Below are 13720 nucleotides of genomic sequence, written 5' to 3' on the forward strand. Positions count from 1 at the left end.
TAGCTCTCATTTCTCATATTGATTTTAATGCCGGCAGTTTTGATTTCAGATTGAGAACGAAAGATAGCACTCTCTGTGTACGTTTGCACAATGTCTTGCAAGTTATTTCAGTATTTCGCCAGACGTTGCGGGACTCGGTTATAGAACGCTGCTAAGAGACACTTTCCGGTCGAAATACTTAACCCGGACACCGAACACACGCGGTTAACTGATGCTTTTGGCGCCACATTAGGGGATTGGTCAACATCAATTACCCCAACACCTGGCAAGTGTTTGGAAAACAAGCTATACAATTAAGTGCAAATTTAAAAAAATTCAGTCGGCGTCGTGGTAAGAGCATTAAGTGCATCGTTAAAAATTGCCGCGATTAGATAACGGGGGCAGGCTAATCTGGACACTGTCAACGTATTTGGGCAACCTGTGCGAATTCCCACCAACTGAAACTTTTTGTAAATGCCATTTGAACCTTGACCTTGGTCAACTTAGTAATCATTTCATTTACAATTCAGCTAGAGGCAAACTTCCCTTAAGGCTAACAATATTGTTAGCTTTATTTAAACAAAACCCGTTCCATTTGCAACACTCGCGCTTTTAGACATTGGCATGCAACAATTTATCTCAATTGAAGAAGATTGGTTTGCATGCTGACATGCTCTAACATTTTTTAAAATGCCGGGAGGCGCATCTTGTAAAATCAAGTCAATTAAGTATTGATCCCAAGGAATCAACCCCAAGAACTCTGCAGTATAAAAAACAAAGAACCCATGAATAACATTAAACTCATATTAAAGATATACAATATTATAATCGTTGTAGTTGTTAACATTACCTTAAGGATGTCATAGGAAAAGTTTGGATAGACAACACAAAAGAAACATACATATAATCATGTCAACTCCGACATCACCAGCATCGTCACCTCTTCTTGATTTTGACGACATCCTTACCGAAATTGGCGAGTTTGGGCGATTCCAGCGACGAAATTATTTACTCATCTGCCTGCCGGTCCTGTTCGCGGCGGCCAATAGTCTATCATACGTGTTTACGGCGGGAGCACCCACATATCGTTGTATAGTTCCCGCCTGTGATAATCTAGAGGCACCGGACTATGGTGCGGAATGGGTGTCGATAGCCGTTCCCGGACGATGGAATAATCAGGGCCAATTTACGCCAGACACCTGTAACAAGTTTGTGGAGAATAAAACCGACTCCATCATTCCTTCATCTGACCACTGTGCGGCTGAGACCTTCACAGCTTATACGGAACGGTGTTGGCAGTTCGTTTACAACAGTGACGAACACACTATTGTTCAGGAATGGGGACTTCAGTGCCAGGAGAACCTCTGGAAATTGGCTTTCGTGGGAACCACACACTTTGCTGGGCTGGTGGTGGGCACCGCATTGTCAGGCTACCTGGCTGATCGGTAAGTGGCAGATGAAGGAATTTCTGAATAAAAAAAAAAACATATAAAATAAAATAAATATTGATTTCATCATTAACAAAAGTTGCATTAAAAATTACTTATACGATCCGTTGTCCTTGAAGGAGCGGAAATCCACAATTTCATGGGTTACCCCTTGAAAAAGTTCGAAAAATTTGAAAACGATATTAAAGCAATATTTTGAATGAGGAAATGAGATTCTGATTGCGCTGATTACAAAATGGTACATGGTTTTCTGATCGTATATAAATTGGCAGAGCTATGCCCATCGGAAGGGGCAAAAATGGGGAAGTTCAGAAAACTGAAATTTTCATAAGGGTACCCCTTGCAAAAATTCGAAAAATTTGAAAACGATATTAAAGAAACATTTTGAATGAGGAAATGAGAATCGGGAAGCGCTGATTACAAAATGGTACATGGTTTTCTGATCGGATATAAATTGGCAGAGCTATGCACTTCGGAAGGGGCAAAAATGGGGAAGTTCAGAAAACTCACAATTTCATAGGGGTACCCCTTGCAAAAATTCGAAAAATTTGAAAACGATATTAAAGCAATATTTTGAATGAGGAAATGAGAATCTGAAAGCGCTGATTACAAAATGGTACTTTGTTTTCTGATCGGATATAAATTGGCAGAGCTATGCACTTCGGAAGGGGCAAAAATGGGGAAGTTCAGAAAACTCACAATTTCATAGGGGTACCCCTTGCAAAAATTCGAAAAATTTAAAAATGATAATAAAACTATATTTTGAATGAGGAAATGAGAATCTGAAAGCGCTGATTACAAAATGGTACATGGTTTTCTGATCGGATATAAATTGGCAGAGCTATGCACATCGGAAGGGGCAAAAAAGGGGAAGTTCAGAAAAGCCACAAGTTACGAACATTTTAAAATGAAGCAATATTTTATTTAAGAACCGATTTGAGAAAGTATTAATTTACTATATTATTTTTTTCCAGCTTTGGACGCAAACATGTATTCCTATTCTGCATTGTTTTTATGGCACTGACTGGAGTTGGACAAGCCTTGGCATGGAACTACATCAGCTTCTTGGTTTTTGCATTTTTGAATGCAGTTGGCACTTCCGGAGTTTACCCTCTGGCCTTCATCATCGGCGTGGAGATGGTGGGTCCACGGAAACGTGAGATGTCCTCCATTGTGCTCAATTACTTCTATGCTGTGGGTGAGGCGCTTTTGGGGCTGGCATTTTTTCTGCCCAACTGGCGGAATCTGCAGCTAGTGCTCTCCCTTCCGCCACTGGTCTGCGTGGGATACTTTTGGCTAGTGCCTGAGTCAGTACGGTGGCTTCTTGCCCGGGACCGGCGTGAACAGGCGGGCACTATTATTCGAAAGGTGGCGAAGGTGAACCGGCGAGATATATCAGTCGAGCTCATGGCCAGCTTTAAGCAACAAGAACTGGAGGCGGATGGGGTCACAGGTGAGGAAATATCGACGGATAACACCGTACCCGGACATAAGGACGATCAGATCTGGGTAGCAGTCAAGCAAGTCCTTAGCTCCCACATATTGATGGGTCGATATGCCATTATGTTGCTTGTCTGGGCAGTGAATGCCATTGTTTACTATGGCCTCTCCTTAAACGCCACTAGCTTGAGTGGCAACAAGTACCTTAACTTTACTCTGGTGTGCCTCGTTGAAATACCCGGATATAGTCTAGCTTGGGTAGGTATTCAATGTGCAAAAAGTAGGATAAATATTCTAAAAAAGTATCGTCTTCAAACAGGTGTTTCTACGCAGACTTGGCAGACGTTGGGCTCTTTCAGGATCGCTGCTGCTATGCTCCATAACCTGCGTGGCTAGTGGATTTGTAACCATGGGTATGTTGTATTTCTAACTATTCTAGATAAAAAGGAGCTTCTTTTTGAAAACCCCAAAAAAGCCATATATTAGCCAGAAAATCCTCTGATTACTTGGTCTTGGTAAAAAGATTTTATATCTTCCTCCTTTACCTCATGTTAGAAAACTAGAATTTTTGATGAATTTTTGATAGTTTTTATTTATTTGTACATGCATACCTTTAAGCTGAAAGCGATTGGATTTGGATAGGGTATTTAAAAAAATCTTGGATTTGTGAGTTTTACAAAGACTAATTCAAATATATAATAGGTTTATAACGATTTTCTTTCTTTACAAAAAATAATCTTTCCTTACGACGTTCCCAGGTGCAAACTGGTTGGTGGTGGCGCTTTTCCTCATCGGAAAACTGGGCATCACATCCTCCTTCGCTGTTATTTACACTTACACAGCAGAAATGATGCCAACGGTAGGTGAACTATTTTTAAATTAACAAACAAAGCTTAAAAAATATTATTACAGGTTATTCGAAGCGGTGGAGTTGGTGTTATGTCTACTTTTGCGCGCTTTGGAGCTATGCTGGCCCCCTTTGTTCCGCTTTTGGTAAGGATAATATTTAAACAATGATCTTAACAATTTAATATGGTTGTTTACAGGCATCTTACTATGAGCCACTGCCCTTGTTGTTATTTGGAGCGACTTCTCTAGTGGCCGGACTCGTATCACTTCTCCTGCCTGAAACATTTCACAAAAAGTTACCTGACACGGTAAGTTAGTCCCCTAAACATTCCAAATAAAAAGTTTTACTTTTTAGGTGGAGGAGGCGATAGCTCTGGGAAAATGATTCAATGCTCAAGTGACTATTTTAAATTTATGTTATACATCTTATCGCTTGGGTCACAACGTGCTCCACAAGTGAAAAGCATGGTATTAATAGGTCGTCTTTGAAGACTTCTAGAAATACTCAATTAAACAAACACCATTTATTTTAGGCATCTAACTAACTATTAACAGTAGACTGAATAAAGGATTAATATAAGAAAAAACATAAATGAAAATACCGCCTTTTAATCATCCAGAAAAGACCACATATCTACATTTTAAAAATGTTTCCTATTGTTATCCCTCGGAAAAGTCTTCATCAGTTAAATTCATGTAAGTATTTAATTTTTTAAAAATAATTTTCTTTAATTCAGACAACAACAAAAAAGTTCTTCAAACCTTCAGCTCCCAAAAAGACCTTCAAATAATTCTGGGTCACTGACATGGCCAAAACGATTCAGTAATTTATAACGTTGTTTAGGATCACTGCGCAGACCGATGGGCACAACAAACCTGAGGCGAGAGGCGGTGCTCTGTTCCCAGCTTGGCAGGAGATCCTCTGTTTCCACCAGCGCCTCCTTTCTTCGGCCCCAAAAATCTACATAGGCAAGCTTTAGCAAATCTTGCTGCTCATTGATGTATATAAAGCCCACGAGGTTCCTGGCGGCTAAGCTCACTAGACTAAGAGTGGCCAGTCCACTAATGCCAATCGCTGCGTAAATTCCAAACACATCCGTCCCCAACTGGCCAGTCTGTCCCAGGGCAAATGCTATAGGTAATCCGGCCACTGTAACGGCTCCCTGATAGACTTTTAGCCTACTTAAGGCGGCTACCAGTCGGATCGATGGCAAGCTATAAATGGTTCGCCACTCCGAAAACAATGCCTGGTCATGTGCGGAGACCTTTTCGGAGGGCTCCGATGAAAAGTGGCGTCTCTGAAGCTGTTGAATAACTGCGGGTACGCCTCTTATACGCCATGTTCCTACCACATTCCGGCACAGTCCGGGAAGCACTGTCAACATTACATTTCATTCATAAATAAAAGATTATTGTAAAATATGTAAAATAAACAACTCACTTTTTTATGATTTTTGTATGAGTATCTGTGGGAATTTTAAACCTATTCTTCAAAGAATATATGTATATTTATAATCGTCAGAGCTTAGCTTAATTAAATAGTAATATTTTACAATATGACACAGAGTATTTATTTGTTTTTATTTAAATTTAAAAACTTGCGTAAGGAGTGCCGGATGTAAACAGTGCTAAACAGCTGATCAGCTGACTGAACAGTGCTGCCCATAAATCGATTATATGAACCGCGACTTTTAAAAATCCCGCTCACCATTCCGTAAAAGTCTGATATTACGTCAGGACCCAGTATATAAATATAGCAAAGCCAAATGGTTTCCCGGTGAGCATAAGAAGAGAGTGTGATCAATATATATAAATCGGCTATACCAGGTATCAGTCTTGTGCCGGATCCCGCTGCCACAATTCGTGATTTTGCGCCTCTAATTTGACAATTGCATAGTACGTGACTGAATTTCAAAATTATTGTTTCGGGTTTTGACAATAGGTTAATTTGCGGAAAAATGAAAACAGATAAATAGAAAGTTTTCGGATTATCATCAGTTATTTATCACCTTCATGTGTTGCTTAATGCTAATAAGTGACAGTTGAAAACATTTATTTTTAGAAACTTTTCGAGTGCTTTGGATTCAGAAATAGTTGTTTGCACACAAAGAACACAAATAATGCTGTTCAAATTGCGAATTTTCAATTCAAGGTTTAAGATCACAGAAAATGTAAAGGGTACTAGAACTAAAAAGTTTCTCACACTCTTTAAATTGTTTTTAAAACTTTAAATTTTTGTTTGAGGTTTCTCATAAGTCGATACTCACTTTTCTAGTTTTCAATATTTCCATAGTTTTCTCAGTGTGCATGTTTAGAAATAAAATAAGCTGATACAAATTTTGTAAACGAATAATGACCTTGGCATTGCACTTATTTCTATTTTTCCGATTTTTTTCGTTTTGGAATTAAATCAAGTTAGTCAGTCTCTTCAGAAGAGCTATGAACTCTGCTTTACGCCAAACTATTTTTGTGTTTATTCTTTACATCATCTAATTACCGAAACGTCAGAAAATTTTGGCTTCCGGTAACCGGTTTAAAATTTATTTAATAATTAGTTGTGGATTGTAGAACTACTTAAAAGCTTTCAAACTCAAAATAGTCATACACATGGTTCACTTTGAATTCTCTCTTCGTTAGGCAATGTCTTTGGCATCGTTGGGCATCAGTGCCCTCTTCATGGTCGGCTGCTGTGCCGCCGCACAAATTGCCCGCTTCCTGAGTCAAAGGTTGGTGACCCGGGAGGGTATCGTGCCCACTCTGATCAACGAGGCGATCGCCGCCGCAGAGCTATGTGCCTGCTGCTTCGAGCTTATCATCGGTAAGTGTCAAGGCGAACACGAAGATCCCGCCTTCACTAAAAAGTAATCCCCCCCAAATTAATTTTGATTGAAAAGTAAAAAATAAAATAATTTCCCTTCAAAGTGGCCGACAACTTCGGAGTATCCACGTACGCCGTCTGCCTGTTTCTGCTGACCATTTGGTGGGGACGCGTTTGGGGCGATGCTTCTGCGTGTCCTTACACCCACATGGAGGATTTGGTGGAAGGACGAACCAGCTTCAAGGAGATGGCCCTGCGTAGTTGGGCAGAGTTGATGGGCGGATGCTGCGTCTATCGAATCGTCCAGGCCTTTTGGTGGCTCGAGCTCGCCGAGACCCATCGAGGTCGCGCGTTTGAGGCTTGCAATGCTGACCTCCAGGTCAGCCCCTACGTGGGAGCGGCCATCGAGGGAGTGGCCACGCTGCTGTGCCGTCTGGCCTCCAAGGCCATCGGAGCCAAGGAGCCCAGATTTGGCAGCTACATCGATTCCTTCATCGGCACCAGCCTGGTGGTGGCAGGTGGGTAGCGCTTATCCGATCCGACTCGCTTGCCGATTGTCGCCCGTGGTCTCAAGTAGTCTATGCTTTTAACTACGCTATGATTGCAGCCTTCAACTTTTCCGGCGGATACTTTAACCCAGTCCTGGCCACTGCCCTCAAGTGGGGTTGTCGTGGCCACACAAATCTGGAGCACATCATTGTATACTGGATTGGCGCCTGTGCCGGGGCCATCCTGTCCGTTCCCATCTTTAAGTTGGGAGCGGTGAGGAGGATTCTCATAGGAGAGGAGACTGGCTCAAAGGCCAAGAACGAATAGACATTTCTAAAGTGGATAAAGAGGCTATTGAAAGACCTAAACTTCCCCACATCACACCCACAAAAAATACTTCAAATACTTGGTCTTGAAGCTATTAATTTTATTTCACATTTTAGCTATTAATGAACTAATGATGAACCTGGCAAGTTTAAAAAACATTGTTTTTAAAAGAAAAAATAGTTTTATAAAATTCAAGGCACAACCATTAAAAATACTATGTCTCATTAGTTACTGTTTAATTGATAAAAAAAAACCTCTGTTATAGTTACTCTTATAGTTAATTTATTGGTAGTATATTTGGTTAATTTAATAAACTGTTTTAAATCTATTTTTGTTTGATTCTTGTTTAGAAGGGGGGATTTAAGGAAAAGGGTTTTCACAGGATATCAGATCAAAATGTCCATTTTTTTAAGCTTATCATCGCAACATTCAAAGTGGCCTTGAAAAAAGTTGTCACTTTTTAATATTTAGTTAAAATTAAGTAAAGACCAAAGAAACACAACCAGAAATAAATTCCATCCCCGACATCCAAAATGGGACTCGTGACAAAATTCTTTTATTGCATCGAGCTTAAATTTGCTGTAATAATAATTGGATTTGTGGAAATTATATTAAGCGTTCTCTGCGGATGCTATTTGCCATGTAAGTGGAGTATCATTTTAATGATATATATATGTATATCGAAATATATGGGTCTTTAATCAGGGATGAGGCGTGTTGTCGAATCGGATTATGAATACTGGACTGAGGCTACCGCCGGATTCTTTAAGAAGTCCGTAGAAGACATGTACGTGAATAGGTTCGGCTATACGATGTATATCTTCCTGTTGGTGGTGCTTGTCCTTCATGTGGGCGCTTGTATCTTGCTAATAGTTTCAGCCCAATCCGTGAGTAAACACATCCTTTGATGCATCCTCTCGATCGATAAAACTTTCTCCATTCCGCAGTCAGAAAAATTAATGATAGCTCCCTATATTGCCACTGCTCTAATGCGATTCGTATTATTGTTGGTGATTGTGGCTTGGATTGCCACAAAATCATATGATTGTACCACATCATACTGGCTAATCGGCCTAAGTCTAGGTGAGTGTCTTCCAACTGGTATATGACTGGATACCCTGGGATATAACCTAGATAACTAGATACCTATAACCTAGCAGTTCTAAAGCTCTTTACCTTATTCCCCACTTTTTTAAAAATGTTAACTAACTTATTTTAAAAACATTACAGCACCAGCAGCATACTTTTGGCTGACTGTCGTTTCATGGTATATGGCTAACGATATCTAGACAGCTATCGTGTATTTATTTAAAGTAAAAATCAAATCAGATGTGCCTTGACATCCACATCAAAATCAAATGAAACATTAGACGTGTAACAATATTTAATAGATACACAAACCATCAGCAAAAAACAAATATAAAGTATAAATATAAAGCCACACAACACCGGAGAAACACAACTCAAGAAACCATAAGAAAATGGGGATACCTATTTTAAAGAAATGTTGCTGCTGCGATTTAAAATGGGGAGCTATCATTGTGGCCATTATTGGTTTTTTGGATTTTGCCCATCTGACTTATAGTGCTATACGTAAATACTTACTCATGAAGTTATTAGGACTGCCAATAATATTTTTCTGACCTCTTAGAAGATACACAATTTCCATTGTTGATGCGGTATTTGGCCATGATACTAGGAGTAGCTTTCTTAGTGGCTTGCATTCTAATCATAGTTTCTCTGTTTGTGGTAAGTAGCCATTACAAATTCGAATTTTGGATAAAATTACAATTTTTTCTTTTCAATTGTAGCCGAGGAAGGAACTTCCATGTGTCTATCTCGTCGTGGCAATGGTTGAAATTGTTGTATTGATATTCGATATAATATTTTTTACAGTTATTCTATGTACAAAAAGTGGAGACGATAATAGAGAAGCTCTAAAATATTTAATTACTTGTATAATTACAATTCGTAAGCTAATAATGTAACTGATTTACTCAATGTATCTAATAACTTTGTTTCCAACAGCTATAGTAGTTTACTGCTGGTGGGTCATCTACTCATGGTACAAAAAACTCCAAAGCCCAGACGAATAGTGATCTTTAAATCAAACGACAAAATGTGTTCGGAGAAGCCCCAAAATATATTTCAATGTTACTCCCATGAGTTCATGTTTTAAACTAATGAAAATTCTAAATCCGAGACGCTAAAACTACTTATCGGCATATTGAGTGTACTGCAACTTCAAAAATTCGAAATAAACAAATATTAATAAATAGACCTTTAGTTGAAAATAGTAACTCCAGTGATTGGGCTTGGTATTTTTGGGCGAGCGGGGATAAACCTTAACTGCGTGGATATTATTGGAGTCGAGCTGAAAAGTCCTATAGTCCTATATATCTATAAATATATACCTTATAGGGGTCCGAGATGAATCCTTTTACCTGTTACAAAGAATATAAAATATCCAAGAAGCCGAAGTCGAAGATATAATCTATGAGACTACAGGACTTTTAGTGCAGACAAATTTCTTTGTGGATTGAGAAGCTTCTATCTTCAGAATCACGGTATTTTTGTCATTTGTCAAAACGTTAGCCTTATCAAGAAGATGGTCGGTGGTTTTCACCTTTTAGGATAATATTAGTAAAGATATATAGTCGACCGATCCCTACTATTCATTCTCCACCCTCCAAGTTTGGAGCCTTCAGCTTCAAAACTGAGAGAATAGTTGGCGTTTCCAAAAGTATATCAAATCGCCTGGATACTCAAATTCAAAATACCTGACAAATCCTGAACTAAATCTAAAGCTGAGGGAACAGTAAAAAATTACCCTTTCATCGGGAAATTGTAACAAAATGGGACTTCCTACTTTTAGTAGCTGCTGCTGCCTCGAGCTGAAATGGGGCGCTCTTATTGTGGCCATTGTGGATTTGATATTCTGTGGCGGAGCAGCAGGGCATGCGTCCAGTAAGTGCATACCCATTCCATCCTCAGGGCTATCAATAACTTTCTGCTGACCTCTTCCCCAGTAATCAGAACCGGAGATATTCTCAACATCCTTTGGTTTCTAGCCGTTGCGCTGCACATTGCCCACATAGTCGCTTGCATTCTAGTTATTGTTTCGGTTTTTGTGGTAAGTAATCATCAGGAACTCGAATTTATTATCGAAAGCAACTACAATTTATTGTTTTGTCTCATTTTCAGCCTAAGAAGGAGTTTCCCTGTATCTACCTTATTACAGCACTAATAAGATTCATTTTTGATATAATATTACTAATATTTATTATCATTGAATTCGGTTTCAAAGGTGATACCCTAATAACCGCCATCATACTCATTATATATCTTGGTAAGTTGTTATAAGTAATGGATTGACTTTAATGCATTCATTGGATTTTTTTCAACAGTTCTGACCGTTTACTTTTGGTTGGTGATCTACTCATGGTACAGGAAGCTCGGCGGTCATACTCCAGCGGATTAATGACCCCGAGTCTTAGGGTCGGAATAAAATCTTTTGACCTATCGTGATGCCTCCCGGATGTTACTACATAAATATGAACAAAATTTGTCGTTTTCAATTTAAAACTATATTGTCCAGACGTCCAAACCAAATGACCGTGTGAACTTCTTCAGTGTGAAACCTTTAACCCGTGACGCCTCCCGGATGCCTAAATGTTCCAGAGGTGATTTCATAATTATGAACAAAATTTTCAGTTTTTAAAATAAAAGTTTAAAACTAAATTGTCCAAACAATGACATAAATATGCTTAAAATTAAATTGTTTAAATCTAAACAGACTTTCCATCCGATGGAATCGTTTTTTGTTCAATAGGCGCTCTGTGCTGACGGCGACTTCGACGCTTAACACGTAAAACGATTTCGCCCTTATTTTGCTCAAACTGGTAATCTGTGCGGCCCATCGAAAAACGTTTGGTTACATTGGATGCATCGGAGTCTGTGCAGCTAAGGCTCTCACTTGTTTCTTCTACGGGAGCCTCCTGGGTAAGAGACTTGTCACCATTCTCCGACATGTTGACTCTCCGCTTTTTCAACGGGGTTTTTTCTGGTGCCTCCGTTTCTGGGGATTTTAATGGACTGTTTGCCTTAAGTGGACTGGTTTGAAGAGGCGATTGGGCCAAGATTGTAATAAGATCTTTGGATGTTTGTCGCGCCTTATTTGATGTTGAGGTAACCACAGTTTCGTCTGGCGAAGATTGATGCAGTTGCTCTAGTGCCATCTCAATGGCATCTTCTGCAAGGCTTAAATTTAAGAAGTTGGAATTGTGGTTGCCTGGAGGCCCCTGCTCCCCAGTTAATTCATTCATTGCGTTCTCAAGGATTTCGTCATCATTGTGGTCTACTTTTGTAGAATCCGGCTGGGCGTATAATATTGAGGACTTGCTCGGAGCTTCATCCTTACTAGAGCTGGACTCTTTCCTTTCTTGTTCCTTACTCTCATCGTTTGGTTTATCGCATGTATCAATATTTGGGTTTTCCGAGTCTTGTAGATTCTTGTCGACAGTAAAGGCAATATTTTCTATATCAGCTATTTCGGGCAATCGGATGTCTTCTATAATCTGGATTCCCTCGTCATTTTCTGAAGCTTTTTTTGGTGACCCACATCCGTCTTTAACGATCGCAGACTCGATAATGGTGGAACCTATGTTTTTCGAAAAGCTGGGAGCATCTGATCTGTCGAGATCACCGTATATATCATATTCTATATCCATTGGTACAGTCTCATCAATAGTTTCATTGACTGTCAATTCCTCAACAGGAAGCATATCAGAAACTTTGGTATCTTGCATAATAGATTCACAAACCGTTTCAGAAATTATTTCCTTCTGTTCGCCAAAATCCGAATTGTTCGATGAATTTACTTTACATTCTTCAATAGGTTCAGCCTTTTTTTCGTTGTGGTCAAAATCAGCGGAATTTATTCCTGGAACTTGAATTGTTTTAGCCTCATCTTCTTGAACTTCTTTTTGTTCGCTGGCAGAGACTACGCAGACTTCCTCAACCTTCTTAACAGGCTCTTGAACATCTTTTTGGAACTCAATTGCTTTGTCAATTGGATCAATGGGATTTTTGTCAGGAAATAGATTAAGCCCGGGGATGGGCAGATTATTTAAGTTAGAGACCGAGGAGAAAAATCCTTCACATTGCCTAACTATGTCTTTTTCTGGCGGCTTCGTCTTAACTTTATTGTTTTTCTCAAAGTACCCATCGACAGCGGCAGTGTCTTCGCATTCATTAGGAATAGCCGGCTTCGTTGGCTGTGGCTTGGCAGATTCTGGTGTGTAATGTTCCATAGGAGTCAGGGGATCTTTGTTGGCTTGTAATTTCTTGGCCATCTCTGAGTGTGGACTCTCGTGGACTGAGCAGATTGTTTCGTCGCCGAATAGAGTGGTTATAGTTTGGGATTTTTGTCTCTGAATTTTTTTACTGCAAGGAAATGCGAGGCGCTACTATCAATAGTGCTATCGACGGCTCATCATATTTACCCTGGTGATTGGGAACGGCTGCGCCTTCGGCTTTCCCTGCCATCTTTTCCACGGTACCTCCGGGATTCGGGCCTCGGACTCCGGCTACGTCGGCGGTCTCTACATTTTTGACGGTTCTCGGGATGTCGCGCCTGGGAACGAGGCCTGTTATCGTTGGTCTTTTGAAGACTATGCCTGGGAGAATTGCTTCTAGACTTTGGCTTTTCAGTTTTATTGTCTTCTTTCGAACGCGCCCTAAATGGATTCTTTTGCGCTTCTGGTTCCTTTCGGGAAACCTCATTTGGTTGGGCCAGTTTCGGTCGTTTATTTTGGTGTTCCGTGTCTGCCGGTTTTCCGTCAATTGGAGGTCGCTTTCGTCTAAAACACACATCATCCTTTCTGTGAACAAATGTGGGGAAATATTAGTTTGGAAAACATTAACTTTTTCCCAACATACTCCTTTCGCAGCTGGTCTATTAGCGTCTCCTTCCTCTTCACCTCCGCCTTGGCAGTGTCCAGAAGATTCTGGAGGTTGACCTCCATGACTTTAATCTTTTTCCCGAGTGCTTTATTCTCCGCCTTTAAAGATTCTATTTCGGCAATTGCACTCTTGTATTTTTCCTCCCAAGCCCGCAGCTGCTCGGATTTCTGCAAGACATATCACCGTTTTTATTTTTGCATGAGGATGAGCACTAATGTAACTTACTTTATCCTCGGCTTTTTGGAAATCTTCCAGATCCTCGTAGATATCCAAGTCGTCGTCCCCCAGCATTTTTAAGTTTGCGTTTGTTTGCAAATTTCAAGCCAAAGCAGATCATCTGTTGCAGTGCTGGCTAACAGCAAAACCGCCACCAGAAAGTGTGGCCCAAACATTTTTTATGAGATGG

The 13720-nt window shown here is 40.0% G+C and overlaps 6 protein-coding genes across 8 annotated transcripts; 4 read left to right on the top strand and 2 right to left on the bottom strand.

Moving 5' to 3' along the window:
• The first annotated feature begins 346 nt into the window (after positions 1–346).
• LOC108122406 (organic cation transporter protein) lies at positions 347–4607 on the top strand. Of its 2 annotated transcripts, XR_011442403.1 has the most exons (9): positions 347–1424; positions 2402–3125; positions 3187–3280; positions 3626–3726; positions 3780–3860; positions 3914–4024; positions 4072–4184; positions 4250–4412; positions 4469–4607. XR_011442403.1 is itself a non-coding variant. In XM_017236979.3 (7 exons), the coding sequence occupies exons 1-7, from the start codon at positions 889–891 to the stop codon at positions 4099–4101; spliced, it is 1677 nt and encodes a 558-aa protein (XP_017092468.2). In that variant the 5' UTR covers positions 347–888; the 3' UTR covers positions 4102–4215. The 2 variants fall into 2 exon arrangements, 1 of the variants encoding a protein (XP_017092468.2); XM_017236979.3 differs by lacking the exons at positions 4250–4412; positions 4469–4607 and having other exon boundaries at positions 4072–4215.
• On the bottom strand, positions 4258–5525 carry LOC108122408 (transmembrane protein 186). The gene is made up of 2 exons (XM_070278653.1): positions 5158–5525; positions 4258–5091 (listed from the first exon to the last, which is right to left on the bottom strand). Coding segments are annotated over exons 1-2 (612 nt in total). The 5' UTR covers positions 5159–5525; the 3' UTR covers positions 4258–4480.
• Positions 5526–5529: 4 nt separating this feature from the next.
• Positions 5530–7678, top strand: AQP (aquaporin). 2 transcript variants are annotated; one of them, XM_017236988.2, is made up of 4 exons: positions 5530–5612; positions 6354–6534; positions 6639–7052; positions 7142–7678. In XM_017236988.2, the coding sequence occupies exons 2-4, from the start codon at positions 6357–6359 to the stop codon at positions 7348–7350; spliced, it is 801 nt and encodes a 266-aa protein (XP_017092477.1). In that variant the 5' UTR covers positions 5530–5612; positions 6354–6356; the 3' UTR covers positions 7351–7678. The 2 variants fall into 2 exon arrangements, with proteins under 2 accessions (XP_017092477.1, XP_017092478.1); XM_017236989.3 differs by lacking the exon at positions 5530–5612 and adding an exon at positions 5621–5658.
• Positions 7679–7816: 138 nt separating this feature from the next.
• Positions 7817–9625, top strand: LOC108122418 (uncharacterized). Its single transcript, XM_017236991.3, has 7 exons — positions 7817–7992; positions 8056–8237; positions 8298–8433; positions 8581–8943; positions 9002–9099; positions 9162–9321; positions 9379–9625. The coding sequence occupies exons 1-4, from the start codon at positions 7884–7886 to the stop codon at positions 8637–8639; spliced, it is 486 nt and encodes a 161-aa protein (XP_017092480.1). The 5' UTR covers positions 7817–7883; the 3' UTR covers positions 8640–8943; positions 9002–9099; positions 9162–9321; positions 9379–9625.
• A 442-nt stretch (positions 9626–10067) lies between these two features.
• LOC108122536 (uncharacterized) lies at positions 10068–11147 on the top strand. The gene is made up of 4 exons (XM_017237174.3): positions 10068–10317; positions 10380–10483; positions 10555–10699; positions 10758–11147. The coding sequence occupies exons 1-4, from the start codon at positions 10206–10208 to the stop codon at positions 10829–10831; spliced, it is 435 nt and encodes a 144-aa protein (XP_017092663.1). The 5' UTR covers positions 10068–10205; the 3' UTR covers positions 10832–11147.
• FLASH (FLICE-associated huge protein) lies at positions 10560–13682 on the bottom strand. The gene is made up of 4 exons (XM_017237173.3): positions 13540–13682; positions 13291–13481; positions 12855–13232; positions 10560–12795 (listed from the first exon to the last, which is right to left on the bottom strand). Exons 1-4 carry the CDS (start codon positions 13603–13605, stop codon positions 11139–11141), a joined length of 2292 nt encoding a protein of 763 aa, XP_017092662.2. The 5' UTR covers positions 13606–13682; the 3' UTR covers positions 10560–11138.
• Positions 13683–13720: the final 38 nt, after the last annotated feature.

Source organism: Drosophila bipectinata, chromosome 2R (assembly GCF_030179905.1).
Source record: "Drosophila bipectinata strain 14024-0381.07 chromosome 2R, DbipHiC1v2, whole genome shotgun sequence".
Classification (NCBI taxonomy): domain Eukaryota; kingdom Metazoa; phylum Arthropoda; class Insecta; order Diptera; family Drosophilidae; genus Drosophila; species Drosophila bipectinata.

Bases quoted from the DNA above. Each gene is read 5' to 3' on its own strand.
- AQP (XM_017236988.2), top strand. From the start codon at position 6,357: ATGTCTTTGGCATCGTTGGGCATCAGTGCCCTCTTCATGGTCGGCTGC. The intron at 6,535-6,638 runs GTAAGTGTCAAG...TTCCCTTCAAAG, and splicing joins CTGCTTCGAGCTTATCATCG to TGGCCGACAACTTCGGAGTA. The intron at 7,053-7,141 runs GTGGGTAGCGCT...CTATGATTGCAG, and splicing joins CACCAGCCTGGTGGTGGCAG to CCTTCAACTTTTCCGGCGGA.
- LOC108122536 (XM_017237174.3), top strand. From the start codon at position 10,206: ATGGGACTTCCTACTTTTAGTAGCTGCTGCTGCCTCGAGCTGAAATGG. The intron at 10,318-10,379 runs GTAAGTGCATAC...CCTCTTCCCCAG, and splicing joins AGCAGCAGGGCATGCGTCCA to TAATCAGAACCGGAGATATT. The intron at 10,484-10,554 runs GTAAGTAATCAT...TCTCATTTTCAG, and splicing joins TTATTGTTTCGGTTTTTGTG to CCTAAGAAGGAGTTTCCCTG.
- LOC108122406 (XM_017236979.3), top strand. From the start codon at position 889: ATGTCAACTCCGACATCACCAGCATCGTCACCTCTTCTTGATTTTGAC. The intron at 3,727-3,779 runs GTAGGTGAACTA...ATATTATTACAG, and splicing joins CAGCAGAAATGATGCCAACG to GTTATTCGAAGCGGTGGAGT. The intron at 3,861-3,913 runs GTAAGGATAATA...GGTTGTTTACAG, and splicing joins CCCCCTTTGTTCCGCTTTTG to GCATCTTACTATGAGCCACT.
- LOC108122418 (XM_017236991.3), top strand. From the start codon at position 7,884: ATGGGACTCGTGACAAAATTCTTTTATTGCATCGAGCTTAAATTTGCT. The intron at 7,993-8,055 runs GTAAGTGGAGTA...GTCTTTAATCAG, and splicing joins CTGCGGATGCTATTTGCCAT to GGATGAGGCGTGTTGTCGAA. The intron at 8,434-8,580 runs GTGAGTGTCTTC...AAAACATTACAG, and splicing joins GCTAATCGGCCTAAGTCTAG to CACCAGCAGCATACTTTTGG.
- FLASH (XM_017237173.3), bottom strand. From the start codon at position 13,605: ATGCTGGGGGACGACGACTTGGATATCTACGAGGATCTGGAAGATTTC. The intron at 13,482-13,539 runs GTAAGTTACATT...TATGTCTTGCAG, and splicing joins TCCAAAAAGCCGAGGATAAA to AAATCCGAGCAGCTGCGGGC. The intron at 12,796-12,854 runs GTAAATATGATG...ATTTCCTTGCAG, and splicing joins AGCCGTTCCCAATCACCAGG to TAAAAAAATTCAGAGACAAA.